This window comes from Poecilia mexicana, unplaced genomic scaffold (genome assembly GCF_051168715.1).
Source record: "Poecilia mexicana isolate PSO_F unplaced genomic scaffold, ASM5116871v1 scaffold_12, whole genome shotgun sequence".
Classification (NCBI taxonomy): Eukaryota; Metazoa; Chordata; class Actinopteri; order Cyprinodontiformes; family Poeciliidae; genus Poecilia; species Poecilia mexicana.
In genome coordinates this window covers 11,960,374-11,981,466 of record NW_028263381.1, presented here as the reverse complement: position 1 = coordinate 11,981,466, position 21,093 = coordinate 11,960,374, and the positions used below count along the sequence as shown (strand labels likewise).

General features: G+C 37.4%; 1 protein-coding gene across 1 annotated transcript in view; it reads left to right on the top strand.

Moving 5' to 3' along the window:
• The window catches only part of pappaa (pregnancy-associated plasma protein A, pappalysin 1a), a 101,543-nt gene that overhangs the window by 3,210 nt on the left and 77,240 nt on the right, over nucleotides 1-21,093 (top strand). The window contains exons 2-6 of the mRNA XM_014986355.2: nucleotides 5,405-6,509; nucleotides 14,809-14,954; nucleotides 15,754-16,047; nucleotides 16,961-17,153; nucleotides 17,434-17,555. Of these exons, the coding sequence (XP_014841841.2) occupies nucleotides 5,405-6,509; nucleotides 14,809-14,954; nucleotides 15,754-16,047; nucleotides 16,961-17,153; nucleotides 17,434-17,555 (1,860 nt within the window). The remainder of the gene's footprint in view (nucleotides 1-5,404; nucleotides 6,510-14,808; nucleotides 14,955-15,753; nucleotides 16,048-16,960; nucleotides 17,154-17,433; nucleotides 17,556-21,093) is intronic.

Below are 21,093 nucleotides of genomic sequence, written 5' to 3'. Positions count from 1 at the left end.
CTAATCTTTTAAATCTAACTCAGCCCACAAAAATCCAACTGCCTCTAAAAATATTCTAACCCCTTGTTTTGATCCCAGCACGGTGTTGTTTGTGGCTGCTGCTTTTTTTTTTCTTTAACTGTTATTGACCACTGCAATATCTGTTTACTCCTTTTTTTCCCCCTCCTCCAGAATGCATTTTGTTACATCAATGCTTACGGTGATGTTTTCGCTGACCTTTGGAAAGCTTGTTTTCAACTTACGGGTGCATGCTGACTTAACTGGTTTCTCAAATGCACAACAACCCTCATCAGTAATTTTTCCAGTTAAGTTTGTAAGTTACATTTAAGTAAAGAGCTTTGAAATCTGATAGGATGTAGGTGACAGTAATGTTTACCAACTCTACATGCAGTATTTGCTGTTACTGTTAAAAGTGAGCACATGTTGTTAATTTTGAATAATTGTAATAAAATAAAAATACATTTAAAACTAGCACAGTGCTTTTCAAAAATAGTCGTGCCTCTTGAAACTTTCCGCCACATGCTTCAATGTTTTTTTTTGTTTTTTTTTTGTATGTAAACAAACAACATGAATTAGTGGATAAAAGGTCAAGTGGAAAGAACAGGATGCATGGCTTTCAATATTTTTATTCAAAGATAGACCAATGTGAAAAGTATGGCATACATTTGAACTCAGCCCCTCGAACTTTGCACAAAGTTGACCCAGTTTTAGGTTTTGTTCAGCCTCTATCAGAATTTCTCCATCCACCCATCTTATAATCTACTCTAACCTGCTTCCCTGGCCTTCCCACAACATGATGCTGCCAATGTCATCATGGCAGTGGAAACAGGATTTTTAGGGCAATTCGCAGTGTTGGTTATCCACCACAAGTGGTGTTTTGCATGCAACACAAAAAGTTAAAGTTTCGTATTATCTGACTAGACCACCTTAATCCACACCTTTGCTATGTCTCTTACATGGCCTGTGGAAAACTGCAAACAGTATTCCTGATGGCTTTTTTTTTTTCATTAAATGCTATCTTATTGCTTCTGTTCTTCTTGCTGCCAAACTTGTGGAGTGCACCGTTTATAACTACCTCTAAACAGATTCTGCCTTGCTAGTTGTGGATCTCTGCAGCTCCTCCAGAGTTACCATAGTTCTCTTGTTTGTATCTCTAATTAATGCTCTTCATCCTCTGGTTTCTGGCCACCCCTAAGGTATCTATTGTGCCATATTTATTCTGTTTTTGCACAGTAGAATGAATAGTGCTCCATGATATGATATGACAGGGTGCCACTTTAAGACAACATTCTATGCAATATGGCATAAAACCAAGTTAGTCAAATTATGTTAGTTAAAGGAATGTTTGTGAATAAAAAGTTTGAATGCCCAGACCTGACATGTGTCTTTCTCCTTAAGGAGTATGGTTTCATATTACATTATCTGATGATGATGCAGAGTGACAGGGCTTTTCTAAGACGCTCCCAGCCCAGTAGGATTATATTGATTATGGCGATGATTTCCCATGCAGTCCTGTCTGACGGCTTGAAAGTCACATGCATCCAGCGTGGCCTGGCACACAGAGTACTTGAAACTTTTATTTCTGTTGACTTTGATGACCATGGATTTGAGCAAATGAAAAATTCACGTAGCATTACATTTGAATATTACATGGAACCAGTACCTTTAAAAAAAAAAAAAAAAAAAAAAAAACAGAAATGCTACCCAAATATGTGTTGATTTTTGCACATGGACTCATTGAAAGGTGTGTGCTTACTTTTGACTCTTTCTGCATGAATCACTGCATCAATGTGGCACAGCAAGGAGGTGAACAGCCTGTGGCTATGCTGAGGTGTTAAGGAAGCTCGGGCTGCTTCAGTGATGGCCCCCAGGTTGTCATCAATACTGAATGTGGAAACTTCACACTGGTCTTTGAGCAATTTGGATTACAGTGGTCTTCTATTTTCCTCCATATTCTGGCACCTTTATTTCCAAATGAAATGTAACATTTACTTCAATCTGGAAAGAGGACTTTGGACAACTGGCCAACAGTCCAGATGTTTTTTTCTTAGCCCAGGTGAGACACCTCTGGCACTGACTGTAGTTCTTTACACAGGGAATGTTACACTTGTAGCCCTTGCCCTGAATATGCCAGTGGGTGGTTGATAGCTTCTGTTGAAGTAGTAACTACAGCAGCAATCCACTCTATGTGAATCTACCCCAGATGCTGGGATGAACTTTGCTTGCCATAAATTTCAGGCTGCAGTTATCCTTGTTCCTTGTGCACCTTCTTCTGTTATGCCTTTTCCTTCCACTTAATTTTCCATTAATATGCTTGGGTAGAACACTCTGTTAACAGTCAACTTTGTTAGCAATGCCCTTTTTAGCATACTCTCCTTGTGGAAGTGACTGTTAATTTGTACTTTTTGTAATTCCCCATGTATTTGCATAAGGAACAAAAGTTACCTCTAGGAAACTATACACACACAAATTCTCACAACACACAGAATGACCCACAACTGGGACATCAAGTTCTGTATCCAAGTGTTATGCAAACTCTGGTGTTCCCTATTAGTCTTTGCATCCGGGTCATGCTGGGCTATCCCGCATCAAAGACGAGGGAAAAAGAAAAGAATCACAAAAGAAATGGTGGCAATCTTCCATGACCTGTTGGAAGCAATTATATGCAGACGCTAGCAGATAATTGCTGTGATAAGAGATATATCTTGGTGCTTTCACCCAGTGTGAAGGTATAAACAAAAACATTGAAATGTTACCCTAGTTTGTTTTTATGTCCTCCTCCGTTCTCAGTGTCTAGGTGATCTTATATGAATTCAATTGTGATACTAAGACGGAGATAAATAAACTTGAGATTATGATTAATAAACTACTCTGGAATTGTCAAAACATTCATGGACATAGTTTTGCCTCAGTTAGAACTTTTAACTTTGTTGGAGTATTGCATCCTTACAGTCACTTTTCTTTGGACACAATTGAAATAAGTCACGTCAATGACATTTTTTCTAATTTTTATTTTTCCCTTGTTTTTGACCAATTTCTTCCACTGTTTTCTCCTCAAATTGCTCTGATCACTTTATCATAAAGATGAAAAAGACTCTTGCTCTCAGAGCCAGAGCATTTGAAAAGTAAACGAGTCTTAATTATTCCCTTCCTCTCTGCTTTTTATCAAGTCCCTGTGACATTTTTCATTTTTATTGCATGTGTGCTTTTTGACTCTGTCATCTTTACATAGTGTGTTGGTATGGGAAAAACCCCCAAAAACAAACAAACAAAAGGAAATTACTGCCTGGGTGCATGCATCCATATGTGTGTTAATTGGGAGACTCAAATGTGCTTTAACTTATCTGCTCATATACATACTTGTCAGTTCTTGATTATTCATATATATACATGTGTGTGTGTGTGAGTGTATGTGATTGTATGATTCCTGGTGCCCACAGTGTTAGGTCTGGAGAAGTGCAGTGCACTGGATTAATTGGGCATGGCAGAATTATGACAGCTGTTTACACAAGAAACCCTATGAGGACTTTAGCACACCTTTTAGCTCTGAGTACACAATGTGACAGATGGAAGGTTTTTCCTTCCAGCATTTTGGAAGCCTGAACACATCTACCTGAGAATTGACCTTGATGTTGAACTCAACCCAATGTTTTGAGGATTTGTGTACTAAATTCCAAGTTAATGAATGTATACTGTTGTGTGTATTTAATTAGAAACAGGTCAAAGTAGCTAGATGTCTCTGCACCATTAGCCAGCCTGTTAATACCATTAGTCTCAAACTGTGGTACATGTACCACTGGTGGTACTTGGAATGGGTTTAGTGGCACTCCGGAGAAATGTTGGTATTACGTATCTGCAAGGCAAGTTCCCAGGACTCCCAGTTATTACTATAATTTGTTTTGGGGAGCTTTCTTGTTTCTCATTCAAATACATTAATGATGGATTAATGTGGACTGAACCAAAACTTTTACATCTGTTTTTTTAACAGCAATAAGCTACACAGCTACATAAAATTAACTTCACCCCTGAAATGATGACAAATACCATATGAATCTTGTAGCTCCAGATATTAATCATTCAACAACATGATATCAAGGGGAACCAGATGCTCTTAATTGTGTGTTCTAGTACAACTTGTCCAAATATAAATTAAAACATGCTTAACAAATATATTGACTGCTTTCAGGTATTTTTACACAATGGTTTTATTCATTGACAAAATCAGCCTAAATCTTTAGTTTAGTTTAAAAATGTGCACGGTTTAAAATCCAGCAAATATTGATAAAATCAACTTTCTGCCAGAAAGTTAACTTTTTTTTATAGCTTGTTTCTCAGAAACATTCTGAAAAATGTAGCAAACTGTGATTTTTGTGCACCTTTACATTCCTACTGCTACATTTGTAGTTCTATTGGATTTTGGAAATGGGGATTGTGAGAAACCACTAACTTTTAGAGTGCGGATTTTGACTTCTTGGACCACACTATTGCATAACAACAAGTGCTGAGATGGTGCTTATTTAATGAAGTTTAACAACCACTAACTTAAAAATATAATTATAATAAATAAGAAATTAAGTCATCCAGGTGGGCATGTGCCCAAGCAAAGATGTTAACATTGTTGTGATCATCAGCTTTACTCTATATAAAGGTATGATAGGCAAGTATGAAAGGCATTTACAGAAATCTCAAGTGCTGATCTCAGTGTTACCTGTTGAGAACACTTCATAGCTCTTGGAACTGGGTGTGTGGGTCAAAGATTGAGTGTCTCTTTGTGGGTAGGAATAATTACTTGAAAGCCCATGAAGTGCCTCAAGAGCAGAGTCCAGCTCTATCACCTGTGAACACACCATTTCCACTCTCTGAAAAGAACCTTTTTAAGGCATTTCAGCAGGCCCTAAGCTAACAAACAAACAGTAAGCATTCAGAGATCCCCTAAGAAGTAAAAACACATTACCATCCCGAAGCTGACAGGCAGGGTCCAAGTGAAACAGGAAAAAAGTGTTTCGGTGCCTCTGCAAAAACAAGGCCTTAGCAGAAAACTAGCTGTTTCTGGCAACCCCCACTGGCAGGAGACGTTGCATGTACAACTTTCAATGTACTCAATGTTAACATAAACATAAATATATACAGGGGACATTTCCATGGGGTCTCCCTTAGTTAAACATACACTTCCACCTAATTTCCAGGATAGCATAGTTTTAGATATCAAATGGACCAATCATGGCAAAACCCTTCTTTTGAATGTTACCAAAATGTTTGGTTTTTCTCTAGAAAAATACCTTGAAATCAATTCAACAATTATTTTTTACAGAAAAGTCAATCACACCTCTATTTTAGATTTACACATAACCCCAGAAATAAGACAAACATATGTTAATTTACCTTTGTTTCCTTCTCTTTCCAGGCCTGTACGACAAATGTTTCTACGCCTCCAGTGACAGAGGTTGGCTGCTTGGGATCCAGGCTGTTAGCGAACATGGAAACCGCGATCCTCGGTTCTTCTTTTCGCTCAAAACTGACCGCGCTCACAAAGTGACCTCCATCCACGCTAATGTTCGTTATGTACCTAACCAATGGGCATATGTGGCGATCACATATGATGGTGTGTACATGCGGCTGTTCGTCAACGGGGCCCAAGTTGGTGTTAGCCGAGAGCAGTCAGGTGATGTCTTCAGTCATATGACCAAAAAGTGCAAAGTGCTAATGATTGGGGGGAATGCACTGAATCACAATTACAGAGGGGCAGTTGAAAAGGTGGGTTTGTGGAGGCAGGCCCGTGGACAGAGGGATATTATCAGGGATATGCAGGGCCATGAACACCCCAGAGATCTACCTCACTTGGTCATACGCGAAAACTTTGAACACCCAGGCCGCAAGTGGTTGACAGTTAAAGATGGCAATTTTCCTCAGCCAGAGAAGCAAGGCCTTGGACAAAAAGAATATCTAGGCACTGATGGCATGGGAAATACTGAGGGATTATTGGACACAACTCTAGAACCTCCAGCTTGTGGCCAAACTGTGTGTGACAATGTTGACGTCATTAAAAACTACAACCAGCTTTGGACTTTCCGTCAGCGAAAGGTAGTCCAGTATCGCGTTGTAAATATTTGGGATGATGAAAGGAAGAGACCAACTGTATCAGACAACCAAATTATCTTGCAACACCAGAAGCTGAATGATGCCTTCAATCCCTACAATATATCCTGGAATCTCAGCATTCATAATGTGACCAGCTCCTTCCTACGTGACCGCTTGATTCTTGCCAACTGTGATATTGGCAAAATTGGCAATGATGAATGTGACCCTGAATGTAACCATCCACTGACAGGGTTTGATGCAGGTGACTGTCTGTTTGGGCATCCAAGCAACTGTCCTAATCACAAACTGGGAAATGGAGTATGTGACGCTGAATGTAACTGCGACACATACTTTTATGATAACGGCGATTGTTGCAATCCCAATGTGACGGATGTGACCAAGACCTGCATCGACAGCTCCTCTCCACACAAGTAAGGTCCTTGTTTTTAAAGTTTTTATACTGCTACCATATTTGTCCTTTTTTTTTTTTTTGGGGAAGTTTCACATGATTTTAATCCACTAAAAAGTTCCAACTAATCACAACATTGTGCTTCATTTGATGAATATTTTTACTGACATTACACAAAGTACACACTAAGGCCTCTAATGACTTTCTTAAATCAAACAGCAATTCTTTTCGTACATGGATCCCTTAGGAAAGGCTTTTTTTGGTCTGGTCTCACTGTTTCCTTACTATTTGGGCTGACGCTTAGAGTAACCCAACTCCCAGCCTGTGTGGCCAGGAAAATCCTCTGGGGTAGCCAGTCTAATCTAGCCTTGGCCTTGTTCAATCAGTGTTCCACACTCAAGCAGGACAAAACAAATGCAAGATGATGACTTTCCTGGTAGCAAATGTGGAGGCCAGACTGTTCATTTCTCTGTCCAATTTTCAACACTTCCCTTCTTTTTTTTCCTTCTATTTTTTATACCCAGTGGTCTTAATTAAGCTGGCTTAGTTGGAGATTGGAGCTGACTTGGAGGAAGCGATAACTTAAACAGAGTGTAGGTCCATTAGAGGTCAAAAATAAAGGCTAGCATGCCTGTTTCTTGTAACAAATGGGATGATTTCTTAGACATGTTCCCACATGTCAAGGAAGGGGAGTTATAGTTCCCTGAATCCTGGTGGTAATGCATTTTCAGAGGAAAACACAGATGACAGTATTTCTTGTGTGTGATTGAACAAATATTGCATATTTTCTAGGTTATTGGGGTTGCATCCACATACAGAAAAATATTGTTTTGTTTTTTTACACAACATCAAGGCAATTTCTTGTTTTTGTGGTAAATTTATTGTGGTTACTAGATGATGAGTAAAGTCCTTAGAGGGAATTGTCTCTGGAATTTGCTGCAATAATTTTTAGCCAGACCTCCAATAGCATGATTGTTTGATTCTTGGTACACTGAAAGTCAGCACACCAAAGTAAGACATTTTTGTGGACAGCATAGCAGACTGTCAGGGGTATTTCAGAAAAAGAAAATAAGTTACCAATATTTTAGCCTGTCATGAGAGGACACGTGAAAGACAAAACAAAGTATCTCGCATGTTGTGTTTTTTCCTCTCTTTTTCCTACATGATGATAAGAATAATTAAGATAAGTCTATTTTATCTATAGTTCTGTTTTAGAAATTACCATTTAAGTTAAAATGACCACAACTAACCTAAAAATTATATCTAATCACAACAACAACAACAAAAAACCTCTTCACCAACTTAGTCATCAGTAGAAGCTACCCAGATAGCACAGAATGATTGAAACAACATTGAAACAACATTGAAAGTGGTCTGTCACTTGTATGTTGAATCAACATTAGGGTTTCAACCATAACTGACATTATATCAATGTTGATTCAACCATCATCTGTATGTCAACTTACATGCATATTTGTGTTGATATTACATTGAATCAGTTAGGAATCAGCGTTGATTCAACCGTCATCTGAATGTGGATCTACATGTAGATTTGGGTTGATTCAACGTTGATTTAACGTTGTGTGCTATCTGGGTAATTAAGTAGTCGTTAACTATTTAGTTAAGATGAACATGCTTGCATTTTTAACGTTTAAATGCCCCTTTTGGAATTGAACTTACTGTTTTGTAAAAAAAAAAAAAAAAAAAAAGACAGATGCTGGCAAGAAAGAAGCAGAGAAAATGTCACAAGATTCTTCATCTCAAGAAATAGATATAATCTTCTCAAGTGGTTGCTTATTTTGCTTTGATTATGGAATGTCTGGAGAGAGCTGCACTACAAACAGTTTGACATTCCTCTTTAATTATGGAATTCTTGTTGAACAATGTACTGCACATGCAGGAGAACAATGGCTGAGAGGTCTAACTTTTCTTTTTTTTTTTCACCATTTTCGTGTGATACTCCTCATGTGTAATCTGTGTTTGACAGAACACCAAAGTGTGGACACATCCCATAAACAGGAGCAAAGATTTTTCTAGGTCCAAAATAGGGTTATCGAGGTTTGACGTATATTAATGTGAGGTTTTAAGTTGAAGTTAGACAGTAAGTTGTGATCATCAAGACCCAACCTTTGATCATCATAAACGATCATCTAGCAAGGGGGAACAGAATGTATTCTGTCGATAGAGTGCTCCTATGAGATAAACACCACACACACTTTCCATTATCCACATCTGGTGAATGAAAATATTTTACATTGTTTTTACAAATGTTGACGTCCCATGCCGTGTGTTTTCTCTGTTCTTTGGTGTTAAAAGCAATCCAAACAGTTTTAGCATCTACTTAAATGCGAGGTCGATTCAACGTTATTATTTTTTTCAACTTTACCAGGATCTGGAGTACAACAAATCAGGTCATTACTGCAATTCATCAAAGTGGAATTTGAAACTTCAGTGTAACACCGGGGTGAAGATTAATCAGTATTAATATGACCACATATTCATATGCACCAATATCTGTAATTTGTTCATTATTTGACCAGAGAAGCCAAAAGCACATTCACCTTTCTTTGACCTTTGTGCAACATAAAATGAAAATACTTCTAAACAATTTACACACAACAGCAAGACAAATTGATCAAGAAAAATATTGGATCTATTAGAGGCTTATTAGGGTTTGAGTAAAGGAAAGTCTGGCTTGGAAGTGTGTTTTTCCATCTGACTCTATTACTCTACGCACCTCATTGGTCGATACCTTTCACTGTGACAGATTGATTAACTTTTGGACCATCCTTACATCTTTCTTTCAATTCTTCTCTCTGCTGTGAAAAGATAATCTCTAGGGCTCATGGTTTGTTTTCTTTTTTGTTTTTTCTTTCTTCTTTTTACTGTCGGTCAGCTAAACCTTAACCCTGTTTCCCATAAAATATAATGAAGTACTTTGCATTAAACAGCAGGACTTGACTCTTCTCTATTATAATAGTAAAAACACATGTAGTAAAATTTTCATCTGTGGTCTCAATTGGGTTGATCTAAGTCTGAATTAGCATTGGTACATAATTAAGGGACTGTTGGAATGTAAAGGAGTTACAACAGGCCATGTCAGGATAATATGTTGCCAGATATGGTTGGTGGTCCCTAAAAAATGTGACAAATTAGGGAATTATTTAGCTAAAAATGCAGCTATCGTGGTTCAGATGTCAGAAAGTTCAACGATGAAGAGGTTCTCACGTTTCTACCCATTTGTGAGAGTTCACCAGGCTCATCTGTTAATTTTGTCTCTGAGATTTAGAAAATATGAACATTTTCTTGTGTGTTTCTCTAAATTGGGCTTTTGAAGAATCCAACAACAGCGGACATGTTGTCCTTGCAAAGCAAAGAGTTCCCAGAGGACTGTGCTGAAAGGTTAAATAGGAAAGTGGAAGCATAGTAATAAAGCCAGAGATGAATGATGGGTTTAAGGGCTGTGTTGTTGACCAATGTGATGACAGTGGAGCCAAGGGCCCCTCCAATTTCAGAAGTGTTCTTGGCTGTTACGCTGTCAATGCGATGCCAGCTCACCTCAGCTTCCATGCTGCCCTAAACATATGTATGCAAGGCAAATTTATAGGCTCATTTGAATTTTATGTAGAGTCAAATGAAGGAAGTTATAGCCCCACATTTAATATGTTTTAGGTGTAAAAGCTTTAAGATGATAGTATGGCATACTCTATGTATGCCTATATTGAATTACCCTGACATGAAGCCTTTTTGTAGAGGCTTGATTTGCTTCACACATGTTATCTTTTATCCAAAGACACAAGATAACTATCTTCTCTTTCCATTTCGAATTTAGTATGTTTGTATCCAGTTCAAAAGTGTACTCCAGGAAAATAGCTTAAAGTTGGATAAAGGGGCTTAAGTGGGAATCTGAAGCAGATAAAGGATTGTTGGTCTGGATAAGAAGGTTGATACAAAGACTGAATTTTCAAAATATCTGTACTATTGTGATTGTGTGAAGATGAACTATGAAACATTTATCTGCTTAAGTAGCGGTGTAACGTAAATTCCCCAAATACACTATTCGAAAACGTGGAACAGATGTCCAAAAGGAATTTGTATTCCTTTGAGACAAGGGGAGGCCAGTGGGAATTGTCCCGCTGCCCTCCCCTTGAATAGCTTCTTGCATGTAGGAGGCACATGGGTGCTAATGAAACAGAAAATATTAGATCCATGTTGACCTCAAAGTAGAAATGCTCCTTTCATTCATTGCTGCCTCAATCATCTCGGCATCAAACCTTCTGACCCCATTCCCCTGACACGCATGTCCAAAAACTCTGGACAAATATTTTTTGAGGAAATAACAAAATTCCTCAAATTATTGGGAATAGAGACCTCATATTATCTGCTTTCTCCCCCGTCTCTCCCACCCTCTCCTCTTAGACCACACCCCATTGAGGCTACTGTTGCTTTTGCACAGAGCTATGACTGAGTACTATATATTGTACCTTTCATCCAAACTTTATCTAATAGGGCACGCTCACCTTTCATGAGGCATGTCATTATAACATTATTCTTTTATGAGGCACATTCAAACATTTTTAACCTTATTTTTTGTGGAAAATTTAAAAAAAGAAAAATCTTTACATTGCTGTTCTGACTCACAACTTAATATGCTAGCTTACCATAAGGATACAAATTACATGGCTAACTTTTAAAGAAAATTTACACAAGTAAATTTTGTTCTGAAATGACAACTATTTTTTTTATTAAACAAAATAATGACTAAAGAAGCCACAAATATTTACAATACAATCTCTTTTTTCTGTCCAATTAACCCTGGAAATAAATCCCAAAGTTTATTTGCTAGCTAAAAAGATGAGGATATTTATGACTTTGGCATTAGGTCTAGTTAGACATTTAGTATTTTCACCCTAGTTTCCACCATTAAATTAGCATCCTAACACATTATTCAAAGTGGTTGTAACCAGTAAAGCAAGATTTTACAGTCTAACACCCCAAACTGATTCAAGATGTCATTGGAATAGGATTAGAGGCTGGTCTAGCTAAATCTAATAGCAATAGCTAATAGCTTTTTGAAAGGATTTGATGCAAGCAGTTAAATGTATGCGAAAGATCAAATCTGAGGTGTTTGTGTTCACTTACAAGGGAAACTTGACTCAGTTGGGCCATAGCATCAGATAGTTTCAATGTTCCAATGGAATGAAAATGGTAATTGTTTTTACTGCAATGAGGAAATCATCACACACAGTGGGACAGATTGGATACCAGATGGAATTAATTCATCTCATCTCCTTTTTTCCTCCTAGTTCTTGCTCTTTTAAAAACCACCATGTGAGATTTTACGATTGGTAAATGTGTTTACTGAAAGAAGAAGAAGAAAAAAAAGCGAGCAGTCCCAAATGCAACATTGTCATTAAAATTAAATTGTCCTCCCAGGTCTTGTGTTCCCATCAATGAAGTAAATTATTACCAGTGATTACTGTACAGTCGTTTATTGAAGGACTGATTATCGAAATAAACACTTCACTCAAAGGTCCGATTGTAATGAGAAGCAATATGTATTTATCCAAATAAGTCACAGATCCTAAGTTTTAATGTCTACATTATCCAGATAATATATTTAGATAAATGTCTTTAACTTCATTAATCCTTATATTACTAAAAATTAGAATGTTTACGAAAAGTCTGAACATATATTGGTGCCTTTTTTGCAGGGGTCTCTATAACAGTCCTAATTAGGTAACAATTAATGTCATACAAACAATGGAAAAGAAAAAAATATCCTACTTTTGAAGTGCTCAACCAGTTAGCTTTCCAATGACAAGATGTCAAATCTGTTCCTCTTGCCTTCTTGCATCACAGTGTCATTATTCATTAGTCAAAATCAGACTTGAATTTTGCAAAAATCTACAACTCGCAAACCTTGTAGCAGTTCAAAGCTCATAGACATATCTTATTTCAGCTGCTGAGTGTAGGGGTAAATATAAAGAGTACATTCCAGGTTCAGCTGACTCACACAAAGGTATAAATCTTTGAAAACAAATCCTTTTATTCTGTATTTACTTGAGCCCACTTAAGAAGAAGGAGTGATATGGAGTTAAACAAAATCAACACCCACTATAACAAATTTATGTTGCGCAACACTAAACATATTACAATAAGAATTCAAATCTGTCTTATGACATCAAAGTACAAATTCAGCTCAGGATAAAAACAAAGCAAGAAAGGGATAAAGAATGTCTTCAATCAACGTTAAACTGTGATAAATTCTGTTGTCTGTAGACTTTGTTTGACTTGTTATTACTACTATATTCCCTGTCGTAAGGATATGTTGATTGTTAATTAACTTGTAAATTTGTTTCAGTGTAGAATGCAGTACGTTTCAGTGCCTGATTGTTTTATCAGACAGACAGAGCAGGTATGACTACAGAATCAGCGTTGATGAATCACCTCTTCTGCTTTTCTATTTGAAGAAACTGGAGTTTCTCTTCAATGCACAGAATCTTATGAGGTCAGGCAAAAAATGAGCACAAAATGAAAAGGCAGGCAAGTGGGCCAAATAAACTAGGTCAAAACATTAGAAGAAAAATCTATTTTGTGACGATGAGGCCAATTTGTTGTGTTTTGTTTTTGGTCATCTATCTTTATCTACTGAATGCATATCTCCAAAGCTTTCACAAAACCAGATAAAGATAATAAACGATCACTCCAGCATGTGCAACCGATTTCCAAGTTCTTCTAAGAAAACTGATCTTGTTGACTTTGTTTGCTAGGACCACCAGCCAGACTCAAGGAAAATGTGCTCACACAATGAATGACAGTTTCACTGCTGTGAAGATCTCATTTTGTTGAGTGATTGCAATCATTACTGTTGCCCTTACTATTCTCAGGGCCTCAGACGCAGCATTAGGTCATGAACAGGAAGACATCAGAGTACCTGAACAATAATTGAAGTCTCAGGGTGACTTGTATGAGTCAGGCTGACCTGGGGTGCTTTGAGAATACAAATGTCAAGACTATGTTGAGATGCAATGTTGAGATAGATGTAAGGGGGGGGAAATGAAAGCTTTAATATGTTACAATATCACAAGGGACCATACATTTTTTTGTTGGAAAGCGTTGTGGTTTGCAGTAAAAATGCCATATCCTCTCTGTTGATGCCAAACAACTCGTTCTGCTATTTACTCTTCTTTTTTTTGGAATTATGTATTGTAGTTTACAACTGAACTTTGAAGAAGCAAGAAGAATAGCAATTCAGTCATTTATTCATTTAAAAAACAGGAGCCTGAGTAGTGCATGGGAGAGGCATACAGTCACAACAAACTGGCACTTTCTCTTATTACTGGTCAACAGGTTGGTCACACAATGCTGTAGAATGGCTTGCCATTCTTCAAACACCATTTGTTAAAGTCAGACAGTTTTGCTGTCTGACACAACAGGATGTAAATCCTGTTTACTCCGAAATCCTGGAATTAGTTGTTGATAAACCCTCAGCGACATCTTGGAAGATAGAGTCCGTAAGAGTGTAGATATGGAACTCCAATTAGTTGTCTCACCAATTGGTAAAAAATCTTTAAAATCTTTGTTAAGCTGTACTTTAAACAACAGAGAACTAAAAACATACAACAAAAATATGAAAATATCCAAATCTGAACAGATACTTACTTTTATGTCATGCAATATAGCTAAGTAGCTTCTTTATTAATTCTTTTTCATAAATATCACTTTTAAATACCACTCTATATTATTAAGATTCAGTCATAGTTACAGAATAAACAAATTATCCTTAGACCATGACACCAAATTAAGAAAACTAACAAATTATAGAACAGTTTATATAATTCCTAAACTACTACGATTAAAATTAAAAATTCAGCTTTTAGAGCGATCATCCTAACTGAACTTGATACAATCAGATGAATTTTCTCAGATAAGATTGAAGAAGTGGAAATGTTTGTGCAGGTGAATTTATCATAACCATTGAACACATTCTTTTTTGTGATCTTGTGCTAAATAAATGAAATCAGAACTATTTACAGAAAAACAAAATATCTTATGATACAAGTAAAAAGATACATTTTGTTAAAAGTCAAGCATATTTAGGTTATTTGTTAGTCATGTAAGGCTCACTTTGAAACCTGTTTATTATGGTTTTGTTTTCTGAAAGATAACATATATGATACTTTTTTATTGCTTTTGCTGCTTTAGGAAAATCCATAAACATTTTCATTCCCTGGAAAAAAATGTTTTGATCCTAGGATTATTATTTTATTGTCAACTAAACTCTTTTTCTGCTACTCCCTTTTGACTGTATTTTCTAGAGCTTTTTTGGATATGAAAGAAGTGAAAGAGATTCTACGTTTGGATGGGTCGACTCACCTGAATGTCTTCTTTGCCAATTCGTCTGATGAGGACCTGGCAGGGGTTGCCACTTGGCCCTGGGACAAGGAAGCCCTTACACATTTGGGTAAAAAATAAACAAAACCACAGACACACATTCATAAACGTATGAACACTCGCATGCACCACATTACAGTAAATGCACGCACATGTCCCATGGACTTCCCAGATTGTTGATTTTAACACAGTAACACAGTTCAAGCCATAAGTCGTACCGTATTTTTAGGACTATAAGCCGCTACTTTTCTTCCCACACTTTTAACCATGGGGCTTTTCTGTGGATTTTTCTTCAACCACCAGGGGGCTCTTTAGCAGGAGGTGAATCATTAGAAGTCAAAAATGGGAAATCGAAGAAGAACGTGCTAATTTTCATTTACAATATGCTAGCAGGAGGCATGAGGAGAAATGTTTTCAAACTCATACCCCTCCTAGAAACCACATGAAGAAGTTCATATGACGCAACTTTTAAGTTGAAGGCTATCGATCTGGCAGTACAGATAGCCGCTGTGTAAGCTTGGCGTGAACGAATCCATGGTTCTCTTGGAGACGCAGGGCTGCGTCCTTCATAGCAGATTAATTTTCTTGTGGAAAACCGAGAGCGGCGATACCAGCGGTTTATAGCCCGGTGCGGCTTACATATGTACGTTTCCGGGTTTTTTATTTTATTTTTAAACTTTGTGGGCAAGGCTTATAGTGAGGTGCACTCTACAGTCCGGAAAGTACGGTATCTAACATGTTAGAATGATATGGTAGCTAAGGGAGCTTATTAATTATTAATTCACTATCTGAATTAACACATTAAGAATAGAGACTCTTGTTTTATCCAAACATTAGGCTTTTCCCTATTTTATCCTCTTTTTTCATAGGTGGAATTGTGCTGAATCCCTCCTTTTATGGAACATTTGGTCACACTGACACAATGGTCCATGAGATTGGACATAGCCTTGGATTATACCATGTATTTCGAGGTGTATCAGAGATTGACTCCTGCAATGATGCTTGTTTGGAAACTGAACCCTCAATGGAGACTGGAGACTTGTGTGCTGACACCAATCCCACCCCAAAGTGTAAAGAGTGCAATGATCCTGAACCAGGCAATGAGACCTGCGGCCATCAGCACTTCACGCATACCCCTTTCAACAACTATATGAGCTACACAGGTGAGCTTGGATCCACTTGTCAATTCTGCTTTTAACTTGTTTCAAATTTACAGCTAAACTGAAAAAAGAAAAAAAAAATTACCATAGTAGAATTTGATGAGTATATACCTTGCATACCAAGCCATATGTGGAATTTTACTTTGGAAAAGCACTGAAAAAACTCAGCAGGAGGGACACACTTTTATGTTTCTTGATTTATACTACAGCCAGTTTTTTTCTCATTCTTGGAAAAGGTGATATAATGCTAAATATAAACAGATGGCTATCTTTATTCATGTGACATGGGACATTAGAATGACTTAAAGCTTTTTTCTTTTTTTTTCTTTTTTTAATCAAAACAAAGATCATTTTATCATAACAATTAGCAAAAATGTCATGCTGCCACTTTTATTTAAATATCATTTTGAGACTGCTATGCTATCTTATTTTGAAATTTAGTTCTGGAATGAAATTCAAAATAAACATATTTCTTGATAAGCAATAACACATTGTCTTATAAGACAACTGCCACTGCCAAGCTTTTCAAGCTGAAATACACACACTGCATTGTGTGTATTTCACTGGAATTTCATGTGATAGTCCAAAACAAAGTAGTGCATAATTTTCTATTCACAATAAAAATATACTTGGCTTTCAAACTTGAAAAGATACAGCCTTCACTGCTATAAAGTGACTTCTAAAGCATTCATTTCAATGGGATTTTTATTTAGAATTAATAAAGTAAATTGGAGTGTATGCAAATGTTCACTGCAATTTTCAGATTTCTACTTGTTAAAAAAGATAAAGTAAAAGTATTTGTCAAAAACCATGTGTGATTTTCTTTTTACTTCAGAATTATGTGATGATCGTTGATATGTTGAATATTGCATCAATCCAAAATCTCACCGTCATGAACTTCCTTTTTAATCCTCAGATGATGCTTGTACAAATTCATTCACATTGAACCAGGTGGCAAGGATGCACTGCTACTTGGACCTTGTATACCAGAAATGGCAAACAAGCTTCAAATCTCCTCCAGTGGTGATGGCACCGCATGTAGTTGAGCAGCATCACAACTCTGTTACCCTGGAATGGTTTCCACCCATTTCTGGACACTTCTACGACAGGTGAAACAAACTACTGCCCCAAAGGTTAACAAACAAATGCCTGTGCTATTAATGAGGTTACAAAAGTAAATATTCTTAATTGATTTCAGATGATTTAATTGTTTTTTAATATTAGTGTCCTTAACAGAGACCAACATTTCCAAATAAAACCTTTTGGTTAACCTCCTACTTGTCACATATTTGCTGTTCCTACTATATTTACATATACTGTGTTAAGGTGTTTGAGGTGTTTTTGATCTGCATCTAAGTTGTGTTTTGTTCTTGCTTATTGGTTTCCTAGAGAAGTGGGATTAGTGTGTGATAAATGTACTGAGGGGAGAGTTCTACTGCAGTACGCCTCCAACTCTTCATCTCCAAGACCATGCGACCCTTCGGGACACTGGTCCCCCCGAGAAGCTGAAGGTATGTTTTTCACGTTACGGTTTGCTATTGAAAGGTCGCTTTTTTGGCTAAACATTGAATGCCTGTTTGGAAAATTCATTAAAAGTTCTTACCAATAGATGACAGATGTGAGTCACTGTCTTCAACTGTTTTGCCAATTTCATTTTCAAAAGCAAGCACTGTTTAAATGCAAAGTAACATCCCCCTTTAATCTTGAGTTTAAGAGCTGATTACATGATTTGAGGTTTATCTGGTGTTGGATTTCGGAGTTAATACGGCATACACAAATTTTGCGGACTGACTCGGACCCAAACTGATGACTCATTGGATTCATGACTTTTGGGCAGTGAAGAAACGTAGAAGGATCAGAGACGTTTGTAATAAATATTTCAAAACACTTTGAAAAATAAATCTGTTTACACTGCAGATACAGACAGCAACACAATGCTTTAAAGAAATGTGCTTAGAAAAATATGTCTGATGGATACGTGATATTTTCCAGTATGGACACCCAAGCAGAAGCATTGGGATGAATCTGGTGTGGGTTAAGCGGCTTTTAAAATCCTGCATTTGGAAACACATTTATTTGTACTGCACGCAACTAGCAACAGAGGTTTTATGTGCTGTGCCGAGCAAAGTGCATCACTTTAGTTTTGCACAAAAAACACAGCAATGATTCACTTGTTACTATGAAAGCTAGACCTTTTTGGTGCTGGCAGTCACGAAACTTCAGGGTTCATCCCCTGTATTGCACAGAAGTGAGCTCGGCACATGATTGCAATTCACAAATCTCTTTGGTGTCTTGGTATGTACTGGTCCTTTGCAAAAAAAAACAAAAAAAAAACCCAGAAAAGTTCAAATAGACAAAATTCTGTTTTGCAACATCTAGAAAGTCGATATAAATTATAGACATATATTTTAGACGTGCCTCTTAAATTTTCATTGTTTTGTTTTTATCTAGAATTTTATTTAAGCACATCTTGTCTAAATTCTTTGCACAGCTAGCCAATTGGAAGGATGCACACATGTCCATCCGTTTGAATACACACATTCCTTCACTTGGTTCAGATGAACAGAGATGGATGCTTGCATGTCCTCAACCTCAGCTTGGAACACATGGTGTTTTCAAACAATAAATGCCAATCTTAAAACTTTTTTTAGAGGTCTACGTCTTCTGGCACTTGTGTTAGGCTTGGAATTAGTTTTTACTAGATGTGGCAAATATTGTGTTTACGTTACAACATACATAGTGTTGATATGTACACAGAAGCACATGGTAGAGAATGAAGCATGGTGGGGATAGTTTCATTCTCTATCCCAACCTATTTGGTCCTGTATGAAAAGTAATTGCCCCTCAATCTAGAAACGAGTTTTACCATCATTGATGGAAAAAAAATGCATTTTTTTAAACAACTTTTAAAATGCTGTGGAGGAATTGCTTATGCATATATATGGTTTTTATTTATGTATGCAGTACCTTGTGAAAGTTTTCATCCCCTTGGCATCTTCTGTGTTTGGTTTCCACACAACTTGGAATTAAAATAGGTTATTTTAGGGCTTGTGTCTTTTCATTTACAGAACAGGCTTACAACTTTGAACATTTATTTTCCTTGTTATTGTGAAGCAAACAACAATTAGGACAACATAACGATAATAATAAAATTCCAGTGTGCATACATATTCACCCCCCTGAAATTCATTACGTTATGGAGCCAACTTTTGTAGCAATTACACACACACACATGCCACTACACATGCCACTTTGCATAGGTTTCGATGAGCTTGCCACATCTTGCCACTGGGATTTTTGGCCAATCCTAAAGATAAAACTGCTCCAGCTCCTTCAAGTTAGATGGTCTCTGCTGGTAAACACCAACCTTCAAGTCGGACAACAGATTTTCACTTGAATTGAGGTCTGGGCTTTGAGTAGGCCATTCCGATACATTTACACATTTACCTTTAAACCATTTGAGCGTTGCTTTTACAGTATATTTTGAGTCGTTGTCCTGTTAATTAAACGGCAAACCTCTGTCCTACTTTCAAATCACTGACAGACTGAAACAGGTTTTGCTCAAGAATATATTTTTATTTGGCATCATGCATCTTCCTCTGAACTCTGACCGGTTTACCAGTCCCTGCCGTTCATAAACATCCTCACAGTGGGGCAGGATGGGAAGCAAAACGGAACCATCAAGAGTTTGAATTAATAATGATATTTATCAATCTGTGACAGACTTAACCCTTAAGTGAGTTCTGATTTAATGAAGATTGATTTAATGCAGTGTTGTGGTACTCGAAGTTGGTCTTGGTCTTAAGACCGGTCTTAAGACCATTTTTTGATGGTCTCGGTCTCGTCTCGGACTCGACCGCATTTGGTCTCGGTCTTGTCTCGGTCTCGGGCGCTGAGGACTCGGCATTTTATTTCAAGACCAGTCAAGACCGCAACTGTGAAAATATCACTAAACGTACAGCATTCTGTCCACTTTGTTAACATCTTTGTTTTCAGTGGATGCAAAACGCACTGATTAAAATCCAAGCAACCACGTGTTTCTGTTACTCCCCCCTCCCCTCCCCACCTTTTACTCTCCCTCCCCTTCCCCTCCCCACCTTTCACTAGCGCGCGGCGCTCCAGGACACGCGCAGTGGTTTCCTCTCAGCGGCAGAAAATGTTTGTCCAATCGTCAGTAATATAATAGCGCTGCATAAATAGTAAGAAATCCGATGGCCACAGCTAACTCAGCAGCGCTTCACTTTCACAGACGGTGGGGACAACGTTTAACTTTTTTCGTCACTTAGAAAAGTAGCTCAAAGAAGGTAAGCGCCGTTGACATGATATTAGCAAAGCTAGTTGTATAGAGACACATAAGCATTGTGATGAAAAATGTTATCACTCACTGTGCTGAATTATTGTGCGGAGGTGTTGACTGACTTGTCGCATATATGGGACAACGCTATGTCCAAAAGTCTGCAATATAGTGATGTGACATTCAGAAACAGTCGATTCTTCTCCACGGCTCTTTACTTATTAGATAGGACTGGAGTGTCACTCACTGAGAGCCGTTGTTCTATCAGATAGCCATACGCTGTCAAGATAGCATACATGCATTAAGAAATCCGACCGTCAGAGGAGTTGTCAGTTCACCATACGCAGCAAGTTATGATGAACATAAGTCATTAAATTGTTTTCAATGATAACTATATAGATATACATGTGTTGTCATGGTTTCAAAGTGTATTTAAAGCAGGTCTGGCTGCAGCTGGAGTCAGCTACAACACACGCCCATGTAAAACTCACTTAACCGCTAAGTCAGGATGCCATACAACTGTTAATAACAAAGTGTATGACGATCTACGTCATGATTCTATGTTGTTGATTAAATAAAATCTTATGGTAATGACGTGTCTGACAGATATAGCCGGTGTTCTATCACATAGCCATACGCTGTCAGAATAGCATACATGCAGTGAGTACCATGCCAGCGCATGCGCATTAAGTCCGACCGTCAGTGTAGTTGTCAGTATACGCAACAAGTTATGACGAAAATAAGTAATTAAATTG